Source organism: Meriones unguiculatus, chromosome 2 (genome assembly GCF_030254825.1).
Source record: "Meriones unguiculatus strain TT.TT164.6M chromosome 2, Bangor_MerUng_6.1, whole genome shotgun sequence".
Lineage (NCBI taxonomy): Eukaryota > Metazoa > Chordata > Mammalia > Rodentia > Muridae > Meriones > Meriones unguiculatus.
The window spans coordinates 18,287,575-18,313,430 of NC_083350.1; the positions used below are offsets into that span (position 1 = coordinate 18,287,575).

Genomic DNA, 25,856 nt, shown 5'->3' on the forward strand with positions numbered 1-25,856 from the left:
TGCAGTAAGAAATATATATGAAAGGAAATGCAGAAATGGGACACATTTAGAACAGTAGCTTCCTACAAAGTAATAATGTGACCCCCTGCATAATTTTAAATTTTCTACAAGCCAATTTAAAAGCATAAAAACTGATACAATTTTATTTTATTTTATTTTAAATTATGTAATTTTTTAAAAAATGTACAACCAAAACATCAAATATGAAAATAGCTGGCAAACCACCTGTATGGTAGCACACACCTTTAATTCCAACACTGAAAAAGCAGAGGCCAATGGAGCTCTCTCAATCTGAGGTCAAGGCCTTCAAGGATATTCTGCTGAGAACCTACCTCAAAAAAAAAAAAGAAAAAAAAAAGAAAAGAAACAGAGGAAATGAAAAAATGATTGATCAAGTAATCGTTTCACTACAACTTCACTCTTTTTACATAAGACAATGTGATGGGCCAATGGGCTACTTTTCAATCTTTGGTCAGGTTTGAATGGTAAATGACCAAACATTTCTTTAACATATTCATATTCCCAAAAGATGCTCATAAGCTCATATCATGTGCCTATGTGTCTTGAACATTCTTCCGTGGGTGATAAGGTTTTGTGAGGATCCGGGAATACCAATTTCTTCTGATGGTCTCTGGAGATGATTAATACTGACTTAGCAGGACGAGAGGGGCTCTCTGACCGTGATTCCAGGTGATGCTTCTTGGCTACATGACATAAAAATTCATGTTCAGACCATTGTCTTAAACATATAACTGAGTGAAAGGAATAATTGAGAATAGCATAGACTATCATGTCTGTATTCATTAAAACTATTTTAAGAAAGGGGTTAAAGGGAGGAAGTTACTATTTGCTGACTATTTACCAGCAGCCATCACTGAAGTGTTGGACATATTCACTGAGTAAAGCCTGCTGCTCCCATTTGACAAAAATGGGAATAACTGAAATAACTAAAAGCAACAAGTATATAAATGTTTAAGCCATTTCCTTATTAAATCAGGAGTTCTAAGGGCAGTAACTAACAGTATTAGGCACTCACAAATAATACCATCCCAGTGACGCACAGTAAGTAAAAGGAGATGCATTCATGATGAGCTGTGCAAGCCAGCCTCTTAGTTTATACAGCGTTTATATCATGCTGCAAAAGTTCCTTCACACCTGTACGAAACACCCTGGCTTTCATCATAAACTTTGGTTCCACTCACAAATTAAAGTCATAACCTGCACCTTTCTCGTCAATCAAAAAATCAAGGTGCCATGCGAAACTTAAAGTCTATGTCATGTTATTAATAAACTTGATGATGCTCATCTTTAGAAGTTCTTTAGATACCTATTTACAGAGAGCCTATCAAAGTTAGAAGGAACTAATACATTGAACATGAATAATTTCTTTTTTTTCATTTTTTTTAAGATTTATTTATTATTTATGCAACATTCTGCCTCCACACAGATCTTACTAAAGATGGTTATGAGCCACTATGTGGTAATTGCTGGGAATTGAACTCAGGACCTTTGGAAGAACAGTGAGTGTTCTTAACCTCTGAGCCATCTCTCCAGCCCTGAATATGAATCACATGACAGACACTGTGACATACAGGAAGCACATCATGGGTCACTCGGAATAAACTATAAAATAGGCACCATTATCATTTTGCAGACAAGTAAAACTATACTTTAGAGAAATCTACCAGCTTGTCCATTAGCGCAAAGCTAGCAATTTGTAGAATGTGATTTAAAATAGGATATTTTTAACTGTGGAGCCTTTTCCCCATTAAAGCTATAGAACCCAGGGAAGTGGCATTCAATAATTTATTGCTTGCACATTTTCTATCACAAGTTCATTCAGTTAAAATATCATAGGACTACTCTAGCTATAGGCCCCTATGTCAAACTCAAGAATAAGTGACCTAACTGAGGGCAGATAGTAAGTGGATCCTCAATGGAAGGAGCCTGCTGAGACAGAGTACTAACTGAGTTCTCATTCTCTCTTTAGGTATATGAACAGGATGACCTGAGTGAACAAATGGCAAGCTTGGAAGGTCTGATGAAGCAACTTAATGCCATCACAGGTTCAGCCTTTTGACACATGTTGCCGAAACATTGAAAATTTTCAGGAACTTTACAGCATACCAATTATCCATAAACAGCACACCTGTGTCCAAAAACCCTAACCAGTGTACAGGTCAACTGTCTGGACCACTCAGTCAAGGAACACCTGAAGCACTTCAGAAGAAATTAGCATCCCACCCTATATGGACATCAGGAATTGTACAATGATGGCCATGAGGTCCCTCAGATGCATCTTCACCGCCAAGTCAAGGCTGAAGCTGCTTGCAAAGTTCTGGGTCTTTGTCACTGCAGTGACCATGGTGTCATAACTAATGCCTACATTTTTTTTTCAGTGAGACCTTTCATTTTCTGCATATGTCTAGTCTCACAAAATACAAGTGCATTATTTCAGACTGTACCATGCCATAGCAAATCAATACAAACTCACTATTTTTGTTTTCTACTTTAAACTACAAAGCATCCATGGTAATTCTCTCACTCCATAGCACCAAAGGATTGGATGTTTTCCTGACAGCGTAAAAAAGTAAATAAGTGGATAAGCAAAAGGCAGTGAATGCTTGTTTATAGCTCAATCATTCATCTCACACAAGTGGCAGGAATTAGTGAGTGGGTATAAAAGTTTTACAAATTTTAGCAAGTCTTTGTAAATCCATTCTTGGTTAATGTTTATGTCTAGCGTGTAGGAACTTAAAAATCCTCAACTGGTGGCACCCTGCCAACAACACCTTTCCAGAAGGAGAATACAATATGCAATCTTCTCAGACATGTGGTGATTGTGTACTTAAGCTTGTAGTATGACGTTTTTCAATTTGAGTGGCTTCTGTGCCATTCCACACTGTGATGGCCTGTCTGAGTTAAACTAAGGCTTCTTCTTCAGGAGTTTGGCCAGAAGAATTCCACCATCCTCCATTCCCATCATCCCCCTACTTCTCCTGGGCAAGGCTCCTAAGTAGCCTTAGGTAAAATGGCCAGCTCCATACATCATACATCCTGTGTCCCCAGTATCCCTCTGTGGAGATAGTAGACTTCCTGAGAGCAAGCTCAAAAGAAAGAAAAGGAGCATGAAAGACCATTTCCCAGAGCCCCTTTTCATGAGTGATGTCACTTCCACCTATAACATCTTCATTGAGCTGTGCGAGGCAACATTGACAGATGTTGACCACAGGCTCTGTTGGCAAGGCAAACTTCCACACTAATGCTAAGACAGAGTCAGGGAGGAGAGAGGGGTAGGTACCACTTGACATCTGACACATCATAACTCCTGTAGGTATTTTTCAAAACAGCATCTTAAACTGTGGACTAGAATTTTGAACTTCTATTGCCGTGTATCTACAGCTTGAACCTAGCTGAAATTAAGAACATTCTGTGCATTCCCTTTTAGTTTATGAATTTTCAGCTGTATTTGGAGTTAATCCCTACTTATGCAGCTGAGTCGCCAAAAGGGAGCTAGTTTGCATATTTATCAGTTAGGTGACTCGAAAACCCAATGAGAGTTTCAGCTGAATTATTCCTTTCAGCTCTGCCTTTGATTTCAAGCTTGAGTAGGTCATAATTTTAAAAGAGCATGGCAAGGATAGGATCTTTACAACCTAATAGCTCCTTTTATTAGGTGGGTAATTATATATGAATCCCTGAATGAAATATTTTGAGCAAAATGGCACTGTAACAGAAATAATAATTCAGATTATTTTTTTACAGTTTTATGTCTGGAAGGAAATCTGATGTCAGAGGGCTTGTTCAAATGGTTCATTAGAAAGTCTGGTCCATTTGCAAAATCTTCCTTCAACAAGAGTGCTTGTTGGATTCACTGAGATTTTTTCTGGAAGTATTTTCAAAGAGCTATGCGATGTTATTTAATAGGACAGAATGCTTTTGTTCAGTATTTGGGCACTTAGGTAGACAACTTTCAACTGACCTGAAATAAAGCATTTCTTAACACAGCATTGAATACTTTAAAAATAATCCATTATTACAAACTGGAAAATGTTTATTAAGTTAGCATAACTTTCTCAAAGTCCCACATTATGCTCCCCTTAACAGTATCTACAAAAACAAAACAAAACAACAACAATAACAACAACCAAAAAAAAAAAAAAAACAAACCACTATTTGGAGCTATTTAATATTCATGAGAATCAATCAAATTTTAGTTTGGGGTGTGCTACAAACCTCCAATATTGGGGACTGAGTTATGTTGGAAAGCTGTTCTGTAAAATCTAGTTGGAAAGTCAAGACAATGAGCATTTTCACAGGACTCTAGGCCTTTCCACTCAGTCAACAATATCAGGAAGTTTAATCATTAAAAGTCATTGAAAGTATGCAATCTATTCTGTGGGAGTTATATTCTTTCCACACTCCCTACTGTCATGCCATGAATATACAGTGCAATTTATTTATGCATACTTAGCAGACTAGTATCATTAACCAAGAGGTTTTAATGTACAATGAGTTCAACATGGCTTCTGCAGAGCTCTTGATTCCCGATTCTTTCCAGTGATTTTTGTGTGTATAAGAAACTTGTCCAGGTTTCCAGGTGACATTTTACTTCCCTGGTCTCCTCTTACAAGACAGACTCTGGGAGTGGTTTGAGGCAGCCTGGTGTAGTTCCTTCTGAGTCAAGCTCATGACATGCAGGACCCTTTAAGCTTATAAATCTCTTTGCCTCCCATTGGGCAGAGCAGAGCAAGCGGCCAGCATCGCTGACAGTAAGAGTCAATTCTCTGTTAAAAGAAAAAAAAAATCAAACTTGGCAGGAGGACTTGGGTTTTATACACTTTGCTAAAATGCAAAGCAAGAGCCTGCTCTTGAAGAACTTTGCAATTTTTTTTCTATTTCATTTTGATAAGAAAGCAATTTTCGCTCCTCCAGCCAGCTCTGCATTTGTTTAAACTGACAAAGATGAAGGTAGCTCAAAGTGTATACAAAACATTGGTATAATGCTCTAGTCAAAAGTTAAGTATTTCTTAGTGATTCACACTTAATGAGAAACTGGTTATAGCTGCCTCCATATAATAGACCCATAATCTTCTAGAATATTTAAATAATACAGCTTTATATTTGGCTATTATTAAATCCATACTCAGTTGAACAACCCAGAAATAAAAATATTCAAGCCAATGATGTAAACAGCAGGCTTATTTATGGCTTTCTTTTAGGGACTGAATACAATAATAGTTGTTTTTTTTTTTTTTTTGGTTTTTTTCAAAATAAAGATTGTTAAAAATGAGGTGTATGCTTCATGCTCTGTGGAGGTGGCATTTACAGAAGGAGAGTCCAGACATTTTAAAGCTTACTGTCACTTACTGGCTTTCCCAATAAACAACTTCTCAGGCATAGGTCTTTCCTAAGCACCCTCAAAGGCTATGCTCAGAGATAGTGGTTGAAACTTGACTTTCCTTTGGATGCCTCTCCTGAGTTTGTTCAAATAAGCATCTAAAGGTCACCTATAAATGAACACAGTGTCTCAGTCATGGTAGGTGAACTGTGAGTCCAGCAGATTACTTCTTAAAAGGCTGCCTACATTTTATGTAAAACCTTATCACAGGCCCAGATTTCTGGTGTTTATGGAATACTCATTTCCAGTCAGTGAGACAAAGGAAAATGGAAATCTCCCAAGTCTTAGATGAATTTAAGGAAAATAAAAGTAATATGGACTTTAAAAATATTCAGAGAAGTAATATAGAGACTATACATTCTCCCTTGCTTACCCTATTTCTCCTTATATAACTACAGGCTATTTCCAAGGCCAAAATTTAGTGCCATGGCCTTGTTTATGTGGATATACCTACTTACTGTGGTTTAAGAATAAATAGCCCAGGGCACTATGGATCTGCAGAAGTCACCATGTACTCAAGTACAAACTTCCTTTTCTAAAATCAAATTCAAAGCAATGTTATCCTCATAATTCATATTTATCTTATGACTTTCAAAAATCATTTTTATGTATAAATATCATTTAAATATTATCCAGAAAAGCTTTGTTCTTAGTTCAGTATCTTGAAAGTAATTTTGGACAGTAGAGAATCACAGAGAGGTGTTTTGTGTGATGCCTCTCATCTGAGAATATGTGTCCCAATGCTTGAGTCCACCTTGTCAATCAAGTAACTGCTTCCAAAAAGATTTGATTTGCAAAAGAAATGCTGTATTTCTTGTCAGCGAGGTTAGATAGGAGACAACGCCATGCCCATATCAGCAAATGAGTGTAACTTCTGATGTGGCTCACCCTTTCTGCCATTGGATAACTTTTCACAAGGGCAACTTCCAGGAACTCGGCAACACTCTGAAGGGTGTTTTTCTCTTGATCTCAGCTTTGTGCACTACCACCTTCCGACTTTCGTTGTTGATAGGAGAGCAACAGCAAAACTGTACAAGATATCACAAATACAGAGGCATGGGCCAAGGGATCTCACTGTGTGTTTGATGAGTATTTTCAGATGCAAGAAAGGAATGTTGGAAAGGAGGAAAAAATGTGTTTTTTATTATTGTAGGCTAAACCTGACAATTCTGACCTTTGTGAGTTGTCAGCTTGTTTGGGGGAAGGGTGGGTGGGTAGGAGGGGTACTTTTTATAAGTAATATTTAATTTATTATTTAGAAGTGGCTTCTTTTTGGATAATTTATGATACAAAGGGGGATATGGTTGGACTCTAGGCATGGCTGTTAAAGCTGCAGTGTTTTGTATCACAGAAGGACCACTTTAGAAATGGACTTGTCCACTGCTGAGCAAAAAGAAACATCCAGGCCAGGCAAAGCCTTCAGTACAGTTCTACCATTACCACCTTCTCCCTTTCTAGGGTTTGAAAGAAGATAACACCAAACCTAAAATAACTCAGATAGCATTCTACAAACCAGTGCTATTCACTGTCTTAAAGGGCTTTGCAACTCAAATTGTTAGTGTGATCGTGATATGTTTATTTGGTAGAAATGGGTATACTACAGCTTTAATAGCCTTAGTGGGAAAAGGTACTCTTTGTTGTTACAAAACACTTTTTAATAGAAAGGTGTTTTGAGCCTACAAAGAGTCTTTCGGAATTGTCTGACTCTAGCATTGTTAACCAAATTAGAGTAGTGATTGCAATATTTAAGTGTAAATGTTGTTCTATGAGAAAGGAAGCTTGCTTACAGTTTAAAAACGATGACTGTTTCTACACATGAACTTGTATACAACTACACGAGGAAAAGGGGGTTTTGTAATCACTGTAGAACAGTCTCATATTCATTTTTTATAGAAATGTTATTCCAATGGTGCATTTTTTGTTTAATAAATAAAGTTTTGATACAAAATCCTTTATTCACGTTATTCATAGCAAGTGACTATTCTTCCCCAAAACCTAGTTAGCACCAGTTCTAGCTCGTCTGCGCCTATACTCAGGATGCTCACAACCCTTTATTAACATCTATGGTCCTATGTTATCACACCCTTATATATTTTTCTGCACAGTCCCAATTTGTACTCAGTCATAGCTGCTAATATCTACACTGTTTTATTGCAGCACTCTCCCAGGCTTCCAGAACCTGATTTACATTAATACATGGGAGAAATGGAAAAGCTAGTTCAAGCTCTTTCCTCTAGATCAGAGTTTCTTTTTTTAATTTATTTTTTAAAACAAATATACATAATTAGTATTTGTTAATTATAATACAAATTTTTTTTTCAATGCAGTTTATTCAGGAACCTTGAACAATCATCTGACCCTGGGGAAAGCCAGCCCACAGCTTAAATAGCCTCTGGGTAGCCAACCCAGGCATGCCACGTGGGCAATGCAGATAGGTCCACATACATGGAAGCAAGCCAGATTCTCAGCCTTAGCCAAATGTGGAATTGTTCGTGACAGAGAGCACTCACCATCAGGAAGGTGGAAGGCAGAAACCAGCTCCATCTTTAAGGCATAGCATTCCGCAGCTCTCTACAGTTCCTCCTTTTTGTTTTAGACGCATCAGGCAAGAGTAGAGGTCTGATCTCTGATATTAGAAATAAATTGGGACTTTGTACTGATGTTCATTTAGGTGTCATCCACCCAAAGAGCATCAGACCCGTCCGATACCTTTTTCTCAGAGGCGGGACCTGGGGTATCAACCCGCATGCAATCAGACATGCTCTTCTCTGGGTCCAAAGTGGCTGACCCTGAGTGCAGTGCTTAGCCTCGCATCCTGAGCATACCCGTTGATGCCCCTCACGCTATGACTCTCTTCAGACAGAAAAGGGATCTTGGAACTACAGCCACCATTGTTACTACCATCTCATTGGCGGCTGTTGGAGCTACCACCGGGGCATTAGCCATGAGTCATACTGGGCAGACTGCTCAGACCCTGAATAATCATTTAGCCAATGTAGCTCATGCCTTAGTTGTACATAAAGGAATTAATGCTCAACTAAAAGGAAGCTTGATGGTGTTCAATCAGAGGATTGACCTCGTGCAGGAGCAAATTGATACCCTATGGCAAATTGCTCAACTTGGCTGTCAATGAAAATATGCTGGACTTTGAGTCACTAGCATATAACATGAGAATTTTTCCTGTGCTGCAAATCTGTCTAAACAATTGTCGAGCTATATTTTAGGTAATTGGACTGGAGAATTCAATACTACAATGGAGCAGCTGAGAGTGGCCATTGTCACAGTAAATTCTACCAGAGTGGACGCAGGACTAGCCACAGGATTATCATCATGGATTGCTGCAGCCATGAATCATCTGAAGGAATGGGCGGGCATGGGAGCATTAGCAGGCCTTCTGGTGTTGGTCTCCTTGGTTTGCCTGTGGTATATATGCAAGATTAGAGTCTCACAACAGTGTGATGCAGCCATGATCATTCAGGCCTTTACAGCCATTGAAGCAGGACATTCGCCCCAAGCATGTTTGGATACCATAAAAAGCTAATTTATTTTTATTAATTACTGTTTATTCACTTTGTATCCCAGCTGTAGCCCCCTCCTTCATCTCCTCCCAATTCTGCATTCCCTCTCTCCCCCCTCATCTCCTCCCATGCCCCTCTCCAAGTCCACTGATGGCAGAGGTCCTCCTCTACTTCCCTCTGACCCTAGTCTTTCAAGTCTCATCAGGACTGGCTGCATTGTCCTTCCCTGTGGCCTGGCAAGGCTGTTCTACCCTCAGAGGATGGTGATCAAAGAGCCAGCCACTGAGTTTATGTCAGAGACAGTCTCTGTTCCCATTACTAGGGAACCCACTTGGACACTGAGCTACCATGGGCTATATTTTTTTTAAGTAAGAATTTAATTTTTTTTCATCAATTACACTTTATTCATTCTGCATCCCCCCATAAGCCCCTCCCTCCTCCCCTCCCAATCCCACCCTCCCTCCTTCCTCTGCGTGCATGCCACTCCCCAAGTCCACTAATAGGGGAGGTTCTCCTCTCCTTTCTGATCTTAGTCTGTCAGTTCACATCAAAAGTGGCTGCATTGTCCTCTACTATGGCCTGGTAAGGCTGCTCCCCCCCCAGAGGGAGGTGATCAAAGAGCAGGCCAATCAGATTATGTCAGAGGCAGTCCCTCTTCACATTACTATGTAACCCAATTGGACTCTGAACTGCCCTGGGCTACATCTGTGCAGGGGTTCTGGGTTATCTCCATGAATAGTCCTTGGTTGGAGTATGAGTCTCTGGGAAGTTCCCTGTGTTCAAATTTTCTTGTTCTGTTGCTCTCCTTGTGGAGACCATGGGCTACATCTTAGCAGAGGTTCAAGATTATCTCCATGCATAGTCCTTGGTTGGAGTATCAGTCTCAATAAAGACTGATTTTTTTGGTTTCTCTTGCTCTCCTTGTGAAGCTCCTGTCCCCTCCAGGTCTTTCTATCTCCCCCTTCTTTTATAAGATACCCTGTACTCTGCCCAAAGTTTGGCTACGAGTCTCAGCATTTATATCAGAGTTTCTTACCTTGCAGGTTTCAACACCTCAGGGATTGTATATCAGATATCCTGCATGTCAGTTATTTTCAGTAATATTCATAACAGTAACAAAATAACAGTTATGAAGTAGCAGCAAACTAACTTTGTGGTTGGGGTCCCCACAACAGGAGGAACTGTATTAAAGGGTCACAACATTAGGAAGGTTGAGAATCACTTCTGTAGACAGAGATGATTCTGAGAATTGATCAAACTTACCTCCAGTCAGGACAAAAACTCTGCCCCATAAACAGAGACAGAAGAAGTCTCAAGTCACTCTTTCACAGGCTCAAACTCCTGAGAATGTGTCCATATTTAGCTTTCCCCACCACGATTGTTCTTGTCCCCAAATGCTTTCAAACAGGGGCATTCATGATAAAGCACTTTCACACACATCTTCATGCCTGGGCTTGTTTTTGAAGAACTTACCCATGACAAGATCATTCTATATCAATGAAATTTATTTTCCATTGTCCTAATAGCTTATTCCAAGACAGAACAAGAACATGAGGGCGATGTGTCTTTTATAATATATGAATACCAAAAAATTCAATTAGATATAGGATTCTCTAGAGAAACAGATTTGTTAAATATGTATTTATATATGTGTATATGCATGCATGTATTTTATTAGATTAGCTTATATATGGTCGGGGTAATCCACCAATAGCTCTGTCAGAGTGAAGAGACTGAGAACCCAGTAGTTACATATACACTAGAATCGGTTATCTCACATCACAACAGACATCACAGTAGTCTCTGGCACTGGATTCCTGGATTGCTTCCATTCTTAAATCCATGTTCATTCTAGTATTGGGAAATGAACACTGGAGCCACAGGACAGGCCAACTTGCCAGTGAGAGTTAAGTCAAGAATGCGAGAGGTAAAAGCTTCCTTTGGGCATGTTCTTTTTATTTGATATGCTTCGAAAGGTGCTGTTCACATTTAGGTAGGAGTTCTAGTTTCCAAATATTCTGATCAAGAGAGAGGGGGATGGGGGATCAAGTGTGGGGAGAGCGGGGATGAGGGGGAAGGAGGGCTGGGAAAGAGGAGAAAAATTGGAGTTGGGACACGTCTGGAACAAGCTGGAGACATGGAACGAGGGAGGCTCCCGGGAAGCTATGAGGGTGACCATAGCTGACACTCTTAGCAGCGGGGGATACTGAGACTGACGCGGCCACATCCGGTAACCAGGAAAGACTTCCAGTGGAGAGTGGGGGCCACCAAACCACCCACAGAACCTTGAACCCAAAATTTGCTCTTCCTACAAAATGTGCAGGGATAAATGATGGAACAGAGACAGAGGGAATGGCTAACCAATGACTGCCCTAATTTGAGAACCATCTCATGGGAGAAACCCAACCCCTGACACTATTAATGATACTCTGCTATTTTTGCAGAAAGGAACCTACCATAAGGGGCATTTGAGAGGGTTCATGCAGCAAATAATGGAAATAGATGCAGAGACCTACACCCAAACACTAGCTGGAACACAGGGAGTCTTGTGGAAGAGTTAGGAAAAGGATTCTGGGAGCTAGAGAAGTCAAGGTCACTAAAAGAAGACCTACATAGCCAACTAACCTGGGCACATGGGGGTTCATAGAGACTGAACCACCAACCAAAGAACATGCGTAGACTGGTTCTAGGCCCCCTACACCTATGAAGCTGATGGACTGCTTGGTCCTCAAGTGTGTTTCCTAACAGTTAGAGGGGGAGCTGCCTCTGGCTTGGACTCTTGTTTCTCTCTCTGAATCCCATCTCTTTCCCTAACAGGGCTGCCTTGCCTTGCCTCAGTTAAGAAACAGGCACTCAGTCCTGATGCAATTTGATGTGCCAGGGTGGGTTGGTACGACACTCGGAGTGAGGCATATAAGGAAGAAATGGGTGAGATGGTGGGACTGAGAGGCGAGGAGGGAGTGGGGTTGAAATTGGGATGTAAAGTGAACAAAAAAAATTAATGAAGGAAAATAAATTATAAATAAATGAATGAAAGTCCCTCACTACAGTGCTGAGTGATTTGCGTTTAGTTGACTATTGATCCATTTCCACTGAAAACCAAGATTATCCACCACACATCCAGCCCTTGTCATATCCAAAAAATAAAAATAAATGAGTAGGTTTATAATTTTGCCTAACATGCTATTACTACCCTACAAACAACCATAAATATATTGTATATTAGAATAAGTGACAAACTCCCTGGAGCAATGGTTTATCTTTTAGTGTTTAATAGTTAAATATGATAATATAGATTTAGAGTAATTAACCATTGATATGATCTCAAATGATGTTATATTACATTGTAAAGAAACAGGAAAGAAAACACAAGTATCTGCCTAATAAATATGCATATGTGCACAAATATGTTCTTAGCAAAATAGGACAGGATAAAAATGCTCATGTCAATTTGTGTTTCTGAAACTGGTCATGTGCCTGTAACTGGTATCTACCCTCCTCTATTACTTCTTCTAAATTTCCCAACTCTTAGCAAATGCTTAAGCAGGTCTTCACTCTTTCCCTGGAGATGTGACCCATACCTTCATCACTGAAAGTTACAAGACATTTGTCATCCTGGCAAAAATACAAGCCCCTTCAATTCAAAATTTCTAGGTCATCAGATCACAGAATAATGGGGAGAGGAATCAATCATTTCCCAGTGGGTCACTAGAGGTGATAGTATGCAGTATGGTTTCCGCTGCCACCTTTTGATTCTTGGACCTGTTAAAATGTGGAGAAACTGCCATATAATGGATGCTGATTCAAAGGAGAAAAAGCCTTCTGGATCTCCCTATCCTAGTCTGTTACTATTTAAATGCCACTATATCCTTAAATGGCAATTCTACCATTCCATGAAGCTGGCTGCTTCAAGAGGATGTAGAAAATGAGAAGACCAGTGGATTCCATGGCCATGAGCCCACTACCACACCTTTTGGTTGTGAAGTGAGTTCTTTGATAAGAAGTGATGGTGTGTGGAATACCATGATGGAAGATAAGATGTTCTATCATTTGTTGACAGCAGTTTGGGCAGAAGTGTTGTGGGCAAGAAATAAGATTTCATAACCAAAATAAGTATGAATTCCAGTAAGGACAAAGTGCTGCCCTTTCTTTAATGGGAGTGTCTCAATGTGGTCAACATAAAAGTTACTCTCTGTCTGATTACACCCTGGGTTGTTGCCATAGCCGGGGCTCAGTGTTGGTGTCTCCTGCTAGAAGATATGGCACACAACAGCAGCCATATCCAGGTCAGTGTTGGTGAGTGAAAGTCTTTGTTGTCAAGCCCATACCCAAACTCCCCATCTCTACCGCCATGGCCACTTTGTTCATTGGCACATGGGACAAAGAAAAGAGGGACTAGATAAAGAGCTTGACTGCCAACAGATTGGATCATCCTATTGCTTTGGTTTATTGAATTCTTCCTCAGCTTAAGTCATCTTTTGATAAGCATTCAAATAGGTGGGGTACATGTGTCTCCATGCCCTTTGCCCATTTGGAGAGATGTATCTGCATTCCTCTTCCCAGATGTCTTACCAGTTTATGAATCATGTTCCTTCCAAATCCCTGACCATGGAAGTGTATCACTGTGGAAATATTGTGAGAGTTTCCTGCCTCATCCTAGTTCTGGTATTTTTCCTGTGTGCCTCTTGCTTCTGCCACCACGCCATCTTGGACAGTCATACTTCCCTGGAGATTCTATTCACATGCTTGTCCCTTAGGTTCAGGCCAGCTACACTCCACAGCTGCTGCTGTTGTTGTTGGTTGTCACAACAACCAACAACAAGTCCCTAAAAAATACCAGGGTCTCTGCACCTGGGCTGCGACTTTACCAAAGGCCTCTCTTGGGCTTTCTTTGGGACTCTAACTTTGGAACATGGTGCCAAGCCTCAGCTTCCTTTCATGACCCCTTCAAACCTGGGACTTCGCTTGAAACTAAGGCTGTTCTTTGATAATACCTTCTCCAGGCCCATCTTTAAGAACTCCAGCCCTGGCATATAGTACCAGGCCTCACATGTTCTCTGTGACCTCTTTAAGCCTTCAAAACCACTACCACCTGAATGATTCTTATACATTATTAAGTTGAGCTGCAGCTGTGGGCCATCTAGAACACAGATTCTGTTTATTGACCCTAAGGATGCTCCCAGAAGATTTTATATTGAAGATCCTGATCTCTGTTAATCATGGCTGATCCTTTCACCCCAGCTGTCCAGAACTACAGATTCTTAATTCAAAATATCAAACAGTCCTAATATAGTCTTTAAGGGAGGCCATGAAGGACTGTTGATTACTGGCTTGCTTTCCATGGCTGTTTTTCAGCCTACCTTTTAAGAGCATTCAGGACCACCGGCACAGAGGTGGCACTACCCTCAGTGAACTGGGCATCAATCAAGAAAACACACCATAGGCTTTCCCATTTTCTTCTCAAGGGACTCTAACTTGTGTCAAGATAACACAAAACTAGCCAGCATTCCCACTATAATGTGCTTCTAGCCTTTTGAAACCATAAGCCAAAACAAATTTCTCCATAACTTGCTTTTGTTTGTCCTATTTTGTTGCAGAGAAGAAAAGTAGTTTATAATTAATGTGTAATAGGTTCTAAGATGAAGTAACATGCTAATTAAAATTTTGATAAATGTTCTGGTCAAGCAAGAAGTGTTCTGTAGTTACTTGCTTCAAGGGTCTTATAGTCCTCATTTTCTTCAATCCATTACTTTTCCATTAAAAAAATATATTTTACAAATCTGCAAGGAACTGGTAAGCACAGTTCACCTTTGTTAGGGTTGTCAATAGGAATAATTACTGTATTCAACTGTGTAGAATTTCCTCAATAACACACATCACTGTCTGATCTTTCAATGCTATTTCTCCATATTTGTCTAAAGAATTAAAAATGAAGACTAAAAAGGCTTTTGAAAGCCTGAACCACCCACATATTTCCAAGAGTATTATTCATAACAACAAAATATAACAAAATACAAGTGTTTATAGAATACCGAAAAAAGGACATTCATAGATTGGAAGATCATTTATCTGTTTTAAAATGTAATAAAATATTTTCATGTTTTGGCGGGCCTAAACCTTTAAAATATTGTGCTTAGTAAAATAAACCAACCCTGAATACAAATACTATGTGATTACACTAATATGAGATGTACAGAGAAGTAAAATTCTGAAACAGAAAGTAAACAGTGGTTGTCAGTTACTGTAGGTAAGAGGCAAAGGGGAGTGTTTGCTTAAGAGGTGCAGATACTCTGTTTTGGAGGATTAAAAAAATGTGAAAATGGATGTGGTAAAAGAGGTACAACAAAAATATAGATATGTTTAAGATTAATAATCCACACACATTTAAATGGTTGATTGTTAAATCCTATGTTACGTATATCCTTACCACAATTTAATACCTTCAAATAAAAATTTAAGTCACCTTCTATACATATTAGTATATATCCTGACTACTTATGTTCAATATTACATTGATTACATTAAAGGTGCTTGGTATATGATGACAAACAGAAGGGGAGCATATATCATCATCTTTCATCACGGGCATATAGGAATCGATTTACAGTCAATTTATATTATCATCTCTTACAAAACAAAGTTCTATCACAGAAGGCTATAAGAGATGCTTATCCCCAATGGGAAATGGGTTATTTTAAAATATTAAATTTCTGGTGCTTAGTCTAGGGGAGAGAAACCTAAAGAATAAACTACTTTCTCTACTATGGAGACTTTTGAAGGAAAAATTTAAAGAATGCCTAGGTATGCCCTCAAGAACCTTGGTTGTTAAACTGTATGCAAATCAAGAATATAGTAGAATGTGTCTGAGAAAAAGAGCCAAAGAGGTCTCCATAGAAGAAGAACCTCCAAAAGACGGCTCTTGCCTTTTGCATAACTCTTTTCCTTTCATGAGCTACTTATTTATTTATTCATATGTCTTGAAATTTTTTACTGGTCTTAATTTCATGTTGGACAGACTTCCTGTCATTTCTCTTTTTTATCTTTCTCATTTTATCATTTCTCATTTCTCATTTTTATCTTTGTTACACTTGATGCTTTCTCTAAATGCTCCGTGTACTCTTTCAAGTGGACTTAACTCATTAAAATACTGAATGTTAACTCTTTAAATTTCCATACCCACATGCAGCCATGGCAGGCCTAGAATTCACTACATAGCCCCTGCTGACCTGAAACTCCAAGTCTTCCTGCTTCACCTTCCCAAGTCATGGGTTAACAGGTATGTCAGTCAGGCACAAGGACTCTTTCTTTTTCTTTATTTTATTTCTGTTCCAATCTGTTTCCTTGGAAGGTTATTGCTTTACATCTAGAGAGAATACAAAATAGCTTGTCAAGAAACCCTTCAGGTCTTATAAAAGAAATACCCCACAAGACTGTCAAGTCTCAGGACTCAGACTAGTTTTTTAATTAATTATTTTTTATTAATTACAATTTATTCATTTTGTATCCCAGCTGTAGGCCCCTCCTTCATCATTTCCCAGTCCCACCCTTCATCCCTCATGCCCTCCCATGCCCCTCCCCAAGTCCACTGATAGGAGAGGTTCTCCTCCCCTTCCCTCTGACTTTAGCCTTTTTTTAAAGATTTATTTATTTTATTATGTATATAATGTTCTGTCTGCATGTCCACCTGAACACCAGATCACTTTATAGATGGTTGTGAGCCACCATGTGGTTACTGGAATTGAACTCAGGACCTCTAGAAGAGCAAGCAGTGTTCTTAACCTCTGAGCCATCTCTCCAGCCCCAGACGCTAGCCTTTTTTTAACCTTAGTTTAAAGTTATTTTTAACCTGCATGAATATATTCTCTATTGGAGGGAGAGTTATTAATAGCAATGTGTGTTTCTCCCTGTGTTTATGATTTATTCACAGCACACACTTTGTATTTTATTTGCTTGTTTTGTATTTCTGCCATTTGTGTTGAATTATTCATTTCAGCCACAATTAGATGACAAGTTATCAAATACAGACCCCAACCCCAAAAGCTTCATGCATCTCTAGGGATTTCTATATGAACTGTCAAGGTGATTTTTCTTAATTTCTTGCTCCCTAGATCACAGGTATGTGAGAGACAAAAGCTGAAAACACAAAGAATGCTTTCTTTCCTTTATTTTTTTTTCTCCTCGTCCAACTTTTTGAAGATGAGAAAAGTGCTCAAGATCATTCTTACTCCATGTTTGCAGCTGTAGCAGTCTACAGAAACCTCGGGAGCGGGAAGAAGCTAAAGGGCGTGGAACACGCAACTGTACTGAGCGTCTGATTTTCATGGCGGCTTAGGTTTTTTTGGCAAGGGGAGTTTGTAGAAGCTTTTAAATTGCTAAACAAAGATTACTTTGCACAAAGACTTTCCGCTGTACTTGTATATTTTTATGTGTTCTTTGAGAATAACTTACTAAATCTGAGCAAATTCACCCTCCATTTCTGCCCTCCAGATGTATCTCTAACATCATATTTGGTAAAACAACAACTTTTTGAATTATGCAAAGAAAGGAGCTTTTTTGTTATTTACATTCTTCTTCCTCCTCCTTCTTTTCTTGTTCCTTTTCTTTCTTCTAATTCTTTTTTTTTAAATACAGTGATGTTTTAATAGAAAATTAGCATGGATTGTGTCATAGCAATAATTTAAAAGTCATGTAATTGTTCAAGTTGAGATACTTTTGAAAGCTTCTAACTTTTATCCCACCTTTTACCTAGACTTAACTTACGTAGCTAGGTCTACATTTAATCTACTTTTTTGTTTACCAATTTTTATACTGTTTTGTTCTCCTTTTGTTTCATTTGCAGCTAATTTTTTTTACTTTTCTTAACTCTGGAAATCATAATTTAAAACAATGAACACTAAAGCAATTATTTCTGAGATAATCCAAATGTTCTCATTAGCAGTTCAAAAGATTTCTTGAAATAAATAAAAGAAATAATTTCTCTGCGATTCCTTTCAGGTTTTAATTAACTTTCCTCTTTATATATTAATGACAGTCCTTTAATTTCCCTGTCTTTGCTAATATCTCTTCTGACTTTTTACGTAAGTTTGACAAAATACCTGTTAGTAGAATAATTTTTCACCCTTCTAATATTTCTTAAGGATTTAATTCTTGTACTATTCTTTGAGCCTGTGGTGTGCTCCCTCCAGCTATTTTCCTTTTCTTTGTATTCAAGATGAAATTGTTCTTTGGTGTGAAGCTCTCCTAACAATACTAGCATTTCAATTTTGTATGTGTGACTCATCTGTCATGTATTATTCCTATTTTCCCCCAAAAAATGATGCTTAAGAAATTAACCATAACACTTATTTCATAGGATGTGTTGGGCATGAATTTAAATTAGAAATGCATGTGAAGCCCATCGTATAATTTCTGGTTCTTGGCCAAATCTTTAACGAATTCTACCTCTCGTTGTCTCTGTATTCATTCTTTCCGTTGGCATTTATGAATTTTTTCAAACAGTTTTAAAAGTGAAGATAGAAATTTAGTAAAATTGAGGCCTGAATATGTCTCTAACTTAATGTGTGTGTGTGTGTGTGTGTGTGTGTGTGTGTGTGTGTGTAATTTTCTACATTTAGGCAGATTATGAAAGTGTATATGAAATGGATGATTTTGTCATAAAATATTTTGGCTCTTTTAAAGTTCATATAAACATTTATACAGCACAATGCTAAAGCCATTCAATAAAGGGGACAGTTCTACAATTCAAACATTTATACACAACATAACTTTATGTCTACGTAAAAGTACTGTTCAAATGAGATGCTCTAGACAGATAAGGAGAAAGTTCTCTCAGCCTCCAATTCAAATGGAGCTCATAAGAGCCTTATAGAAAACTTGGTATTTGGAAAGATGTTAAAAAAAATAAAATAAAATCTTTAGTGCTGAAAAGTTTGGTTCAGATCAAAGTAGTTACATGCTCAAAGGTATACAAATGTTGCGATTTAGAGGTCATTTTAAAAACTAGCCAGAATTTTGAGCAATTTTGGAAGGAATTGTTTGTTAGTAGGGGGAAAAAAGGGAAGTTGTAAAACCAATGATCTACAGTTTTAAAACCAGTCATAAAGAAGTACTACAATTGCTTTTACTTTCAATTTATAGATATCTGTGGAGGCTTACTGTGGCCCAATGATGAACAACCAAAGTAACAGTGATTTATATAGATATGACCTCTGCCTTGACCAATTTTTCTATGATACAATAATATGCTGGACAAGAATTTCTGTGAGCAAATGAGGAAAGGATAGTCCTGAGACTATCTAAGTAGAAATATAAAACTACTCTTGAATATTTTAATCTAGAACAGTGATTCAGAGCCTTTTAAGTCAGGACCCCTTTCACAGGGTTCACCTAAGGCCATTGGAAAACACAGATATTTACAGAACTACTCATAATAGTAGCAAAATTACAGCTCTGAGGTAGCAGTGAAAATAATTTTATGGATGGGGGTCACCAAACCACGAGGAAATGAATGTATAAAAGGGTTGCAGCATCAGGAAGGTTGAGAACCACTGGAACATATAAGGAAGGTGTCAACTAGAGGACAGAATATATTTGTGATATGATGAGGGTCTAAAGTGATGGACCAAATCAAGAAAAAAGTGACCTTTCATAGACCAAAATATTTGAATGCTTGGTCATCAGGGAGTGTCACTACTGCAGAGGGATTAGGAAATGTGGCCTTTTTGGAACAGATGTGGCCTTCTTGGAAAGAGTGTGTCACTAAGGGAGGGATTTGAAGTTTCAAGAGCTCAAGCTAGGCCAGCCTAGTTTCTATCTCTCCCCATCTCTCTCTTTCTGCTCCCTATGGATCAAAATGTATAACCTCCAGCTTCCTTCTATCTTGTCTGGGTGCATGCCACCATGCTTCCACAATGATAATAGATTTCTGAAACTGTAAGAAGTCCCAATTAAATGCTTTCTTTTTTAAGAATTACCATGGTCATAGTGCCTCTTCACGGCAATAGAATAATGACTAAGACCTTCAGGCCTCTTTGTGAGCATTCTACCACCTCTCCTCAGTCCCATCACATCACCCCAAATTCCTGTTGTTCCTAAGACACTAGCATCAATCAACAAAATGAAATTGTGTGATGACAACCAAAGGAAATAACAACATAAAAAACAAATAATTTCTACCAGTGAAGGACCATAATAAACTCCTGAGATAAGCCTGGAAGAGACAGTAAAGATCTTAGTGAGCCTTATAGCCTTAGAATCACTGGATAGACTGGAAAACTCACCCTCTGCTCAATTTTGTTGTTTTGGTTTGTTTGTTCATTTGCAATACATGGATGATAACATTTGTCTTGCCATTTTTACATATTCTGAAACCAGAACTACATTTCAAATATAATATCTCTAATAAAATATAAAGTTCTACCTATGAAGAAACAATGATTCTTTTCAATATGGTTTTAACAAAATGACGATAGTTTTATTCTTTAATACCCTTCAAAATAAGTGATAAGAAGGATTCTTCTAGGTGTTGCATACCTGGTGAGCATTCCAGGCCATGGCTAAGACCTCTGTGAATGTCTCAAGAAAATTTAAGCTGAGAGTCTTTTTTAACTGGGCTTCCAATTTTCATCAGGTGTCACAAATTTAATTATTCTTCATTAAAATCTAATGGATGAAAAATAAAAATGTCAAGCAAATTTCAACAAAGATTGGATTGAATAGAGAAAAGAGAGGCAGAGAGCCTTGAGTTTTCATGTTTAGAGAAGCAATGTAAATTTGTCTACTTGAAAATGTCCTTGAGCCATTTTTTTCAGAAGGGTTCACATATCCTATCCCCATTGCACTGGCTGCTTTTGTGTGTCGATTTGACAGGAGTTAGAGCCATCAGAGAAGAATGAGCTTCAGTTGAGGACATGACTCCGTGAGATCCAGCTATAAGGCATTTTCTCAATTAGGATCAATTGGAGAGAGCCCAGCCCATTGTGGGTGGTGCCATCCCTTGGATAGTGGTCCTGGGTTCTACAGAGGTAGGCAAGCTATGCGAAGCAAGTCAGTAAGTAGCATCCCTCTATGATCTCTGCAGCAGCTCAGCTCTGGGTACCATCCCTGCTTGAGTTCCTTTCCTGATTCCTCCAGTGATGGGCTATGATCTGGAAGTTTAAGTAAAATAAATCCTTTCCTCCCTAACTTGCTTTTTGGTCATAGTATTTCATCAAAGCCAGAGTCATGTCAGATAAGGCACACTGTGGGCTGCCTCCAGATCCCTGGTAGGAGTCTTAGTGTAGGAACTGGAACTTAGAATTTCTTCAGTTTCTGTGTGCCAAAATGTTTCAGACACTGACATGGGAAATGTTTTGCTTGCTGTCCCAGAATACACCTTGGTAAGGTGGAACTCGAGATAGTCTGAGCTCCCTGTTACTCTGCTGTATGTTGCTCTTTGCGTAATTGCTTTCTGTTTTCACACTTGAGGGATATAAAGAGCTGTGGCTTTCATAAATTTGTAGCCTCGGTCATCAGCCCTCTTCACTACACTGACCCCAACTTTTGATTCTTTCCCCTTGTTATTCTCAGTTCCTTTTCATCCTTGGTCCTCCCCATTGCCTGTGTGTATGGCTGGACCCACTCAAAGGACATCCATGATGAGTTAGTAATCCATCCCTGCGCCAAACATGACAGAATGGTGGGGATTTGTTCTTTCCCCAGTCTGGTTCAATTATTCCTTCCCTGAAGCACAGAGAGACACAACAACTGCCTGAAAACCCAAGGGAGTAAGATTTTTTTTAATTTTTCATCAATTACACTTTATTCATTCTGCATCCCCCCATAAGCCCCTCCCTCCTCCCCTCCTGATCCCACCCTCCCTCCTCCCTCTGCATGCATGCCACTCCCCAAGTCCACTGATAGGGGAGGTTCTCCTCTCCTTTCTGATCTTAGTCTATCAGTTCACATCAAAAGTAGTTGCATTGTCCTTTACTATGGCCTGGTAAGGCTGCTCCCCCCCAGGGGGAGGTGATCAAAGAGCAGGCCAATCAGATTATGTCAGAGGCAGTCCCTCTTCACATTACTATGTAACCCAATTGGACTCTGAACTGCCCTGGGCTACATCTGTGCAGGGGTTCTGGGTTATCTCTATGAATAGTCCTTGGTTGGAGTATGAGTCTCTGGGAAGTTCCCTGTGTTCAAATTTTCTTGTTCTGTTGCTCTCCTTGTGGAGACCCTGTCCTCTCCAACTCTTACTATTTCCCAGTTCTTACCTAAAATTTCATTCACTCTGCCCAACAGTTGCCCATCAGGCTCAGCATCTGCTTTGATATTCTGTAGGGCAGAGGCTTTCAGAGACCCTCTGTGGTAGGTTCCTAGGTTGTTTCCTGTTTTCTTCTTCTTCTGATGTCCATCCTCTTTGCCTTTCCGGATGGGGATTGGACATTTTAGTTAGGGTCCTCTCTCTTGCTTAGTTTCTTTAGATGTACAGGTTTTAGTGGGTTTGTCCTATGTTGTATGTCTATATGAGATTTCACCTTACACCCATGAGAATGGCCAAGATCAAAAACTCAAGTGACAACACATGCTGGAGAGGTTGTGGAGAAAAGGGAACCCTTCTCCACTGCTGGTGGGAATGTAAACTTGTACAACCACTCTGGAAATCAATCTGGCGCTTTCTCAGACAACTAGGAATAGCGCTTCCTCAAGATCCAGCCATACCACTACTGGGCATATATCCAAAAGAGGCTCAAGTACACAAAAAGGACATTTGCTCAACCATGTTAGTAGCAGCTTTATTTGTAATAGCCAGAAGCTGGAAACAACCCAGATGCCCCTCAACTGAAGAATGGATGCAGAAATTGTGGTACATCTACACAATGGAATATTACTCAGCAATGAAAAATAAGGAAATCATGAAATTTGCAGGTAAATGGTGGGATCTGGAAAGGATCATCCTGAGTGAGTTGTCCCAGAAGCAAAAAGACACACATGGTACATACTCACTCATATAGACATACAACGTAAGATTTGTTTTTTAAGGGTCAAATATGTAAATCATTATCAGAATGGATGATAAATGTGTCTTAAGTGGGAAAAATAGTAGTAATCTATAAGATTTCTCTAGAATCTGGTTTATAGTTCTGAAGAGAGACTGGAGAGATAGCCTTAGAGAGATGACACAGAGAACCTGCGTTAGGTTCCCAAAATCCACACGGTGATTCACAATAATCTATAATTCAAGTGATACTCTCTTCAAGGCCTCCAAGGGCACCAAGCACGCACATGCAAACATAGGCATGCAGAACACTCGTGCACATAAAATTAAAATACAAAAATTAAAAGAATAAATTAGGTATTTTGTTTTACAAAATTTTCAAAATCAGATATCTAGAAACATTTTTCTCATCATCACAAAAGTATTTGATTAACAAAGCACCGACCTTTGAACCTGCACACATTATATTATTTCATTGCATAAAGTTTTAAATTAATTTATTTATTTATTCATTTACATCCAGATATTAGGCCCCTCCCTTCTCTTCTCCCAGTCCCACCCTCCCTCCCTCATCCCCCACCCTACTTCCCATACTTCTCAGATAAAGGGATCTCCACCCACCTGCCCACACCAGCTCCTTAAGTTACATCAGGATTGAGCACATCCTCTTCCCCTGTGGCCTGGCCTGCGGGGGACTGATCACAAAGCAGGAAACAGTCCATGTCAGACACTGCCCCTACTTCCCTAACTAGGGAACCCACATGAAGCCTGAGATGCCCATCTGCAATATCTGTTGGGTGTGTGGTCTTTGGTTGGTGCTTCAGTCTCCACAAGCTCCTCTGGGCCCCAATTGGCTCTGTTGGTCTTCTTGTGGAGCTCCTGGTTCCTCCAGGTCCTTCTATTCTTCCTCCCACTTTTCCACAAGACTCCCTATGCATTGGCCAATGTTTGATTGCGAGTTTCAGCACCTGTTTTGATCTGATGCTGGGTGGAGCCTTTCAAAAGAGCTAGGCTCCAGTCTGTGATCACAGCAGAATATCATTAATAGTGTCAGGGTTGGTTCTCTCTTACGGTGTGGGTCTCAGGTTGGGCCAGGCATTTGTTGAATATTCCCTCAATTCTGCTCTATCTTTATCCCTGCACATCTTGTCGGCAGGGTACATTTAGAGTCAAAGTTTTTGTTGGTGATCCCTTCCATCCACCAGAAGTCCTGCCTAGTTAGAGGTGGCCACTTCCATCTCCAGGAGCCCTGCTAATAGGAGTCTCAGCTAGAGTCACCCCCATATCCTTCCCAGAAGCCCACCCTGTCTTAGTTCTCCAGCTTGTCATAGAGATGCCCCCACCCATGGTTTCTCTTCTCTCTGATCTCCAACGTCAATTCTCTCTGTCCTCCCTCTCCTACCTTGTTCCCTCTCTTGAGCCACTCCCTATGGCTATTCTATTTTCCCTTCTAAGTGAGATTCAAGCATCTCACTTGGGTCCTCATTTTTACTTATCTTTTTTGTGTCTGTGAATTGTAGTATGTGTATCCTGTACTATATGGCTAAAATCCACTTATAAGTTAGAGTAAATGTACCTTCTTACTTTTTTGAACATATATTCTTCATATTTTCAACATATATAATGGGCACATACTCTAATCCAATTCAGAGAGAAAAAAAACAGAGCCTTATCACTACAATACTTTTTAAAAAACCATGAAGCTCTTGCGAAATTTACCAGATTTGTGTTAAATTCAGAAGGAAGGCTGTTTGAAATTTCATATCTTGGAGTTTTGCTTCCATTTCAAGAAGTAAACATTTACTAAATTAAGATGAAATAGCTTTTCTGCCTCTTTGCATCCCTCATTTTAAATTGGATATATTGTGTCTCTGAATATGTCCTAACATAAAACTTTTATAAGCATCTGCATTCAGTGCTTTCTTGCTGATATTTCTTGTAGATGAATGATTCCTGAATGACTCCTTCCATCTCAAAGGATGTATTAGCCTCCAAACTTATGTGTTTAGATAACAACTCAAAAAGAGCCAATTTAATTTCTGCAGCTTTTTTTCCTTACCTATAATTGCATTTCAAAATGCTAAGCCTATCAGTGTATTTTTCTCAGAAGTTTGTAATCTTTCCTTATTATTACTGTACAAATAACATCATTTATTATTATTCTTTATTATTTTTCTATTCTTCCTTCTCAAATAACTAATCCCTTACTCAACTTTTTACTTCAACATCAAGGAGGAACACCAGAGGTGATATTAATTTTCACTTTTGAGAGGAGCTCATCAATTATTTTCCTTCAGTTTTGTTTTGTCTTACTAAAATCAGATACAAAATAAAAAGAAAGTGTTCTGGGATTCACCTCAAGATATCTCATCAGGAGAAGGCATGATGCAAATCCTCTTTGTTTATAAATACTTAACTAAATGTAAATAAGTATTATTTTTAAAATAGTAGCTAATTCAGGTGTAAGAAATGAATATACCTATCCATCAACATGCATAATGTCCCAGTTACTTAATTTTCATCCTCTTCTAGCTTTTAAGGGTATTAGAAGGTAGGTATTAATGGTGGTAGTGGAGAGAGCAAATTCATCAGTGAGACTGTTTCAGATAATAGTGTTGAACACAGGTGAACCTTAGAGGTGAAAATTGCTAAAATTAGACCAAACGAACAAAACATTCTTTATTTGAAAAACTGAAAATGAAACCTATTTGCAACCTACTTTGGGGCTTTTGAATCCATGAAAACATTTGTGGCACAGAAAACTCATACTTTTAAAATCGTCTTTTACAATTTATCCTTCTGCTATGGACAAATTTTGCACCTTAGTGCAGAATAATGCAAAATAAAACTTCATCAAAAATATGAAGGTAAGAATATGTAAACTGTTCTCTGATCCAGATATATTAGACTCAAAGAATAGAATGGAATAAAATGAAAATATCTTTGAGTTTGTTTAGAACAA

The 25,856-nt window shown here is 38.8% G+C and overlaps 1 protein-coding gene across 2 annotated transcripts in view; it reads left to right on the plus strand.

Annotated features, from left to right (window-relative positions):
* The window catches only part of Dcc (DCC netrin 1 receptor), a 1,165,274-nt gene extending 1,158,826 nt beyond the window's left edge, over window positions 1–6,448 (plus strand). For both annotated transcript variants that reach the window (XM_060377064.1, XM_060377065.1), the window contains exon 29: window positions 1,991–6,448. In XM_060377064.1, coding sequence (XP_060233047.1) covers window positions 1,991–2,080 — 90 coding nt within the window. In that variant the 3' untranslated portion in view covers window positions 2,081–6,448. The remainder of the gene's footprint in view (window positions 1–1,990) is intronic.
* Window positions 6,449–25,856: the final 19,408 nt, after the last annotated feature.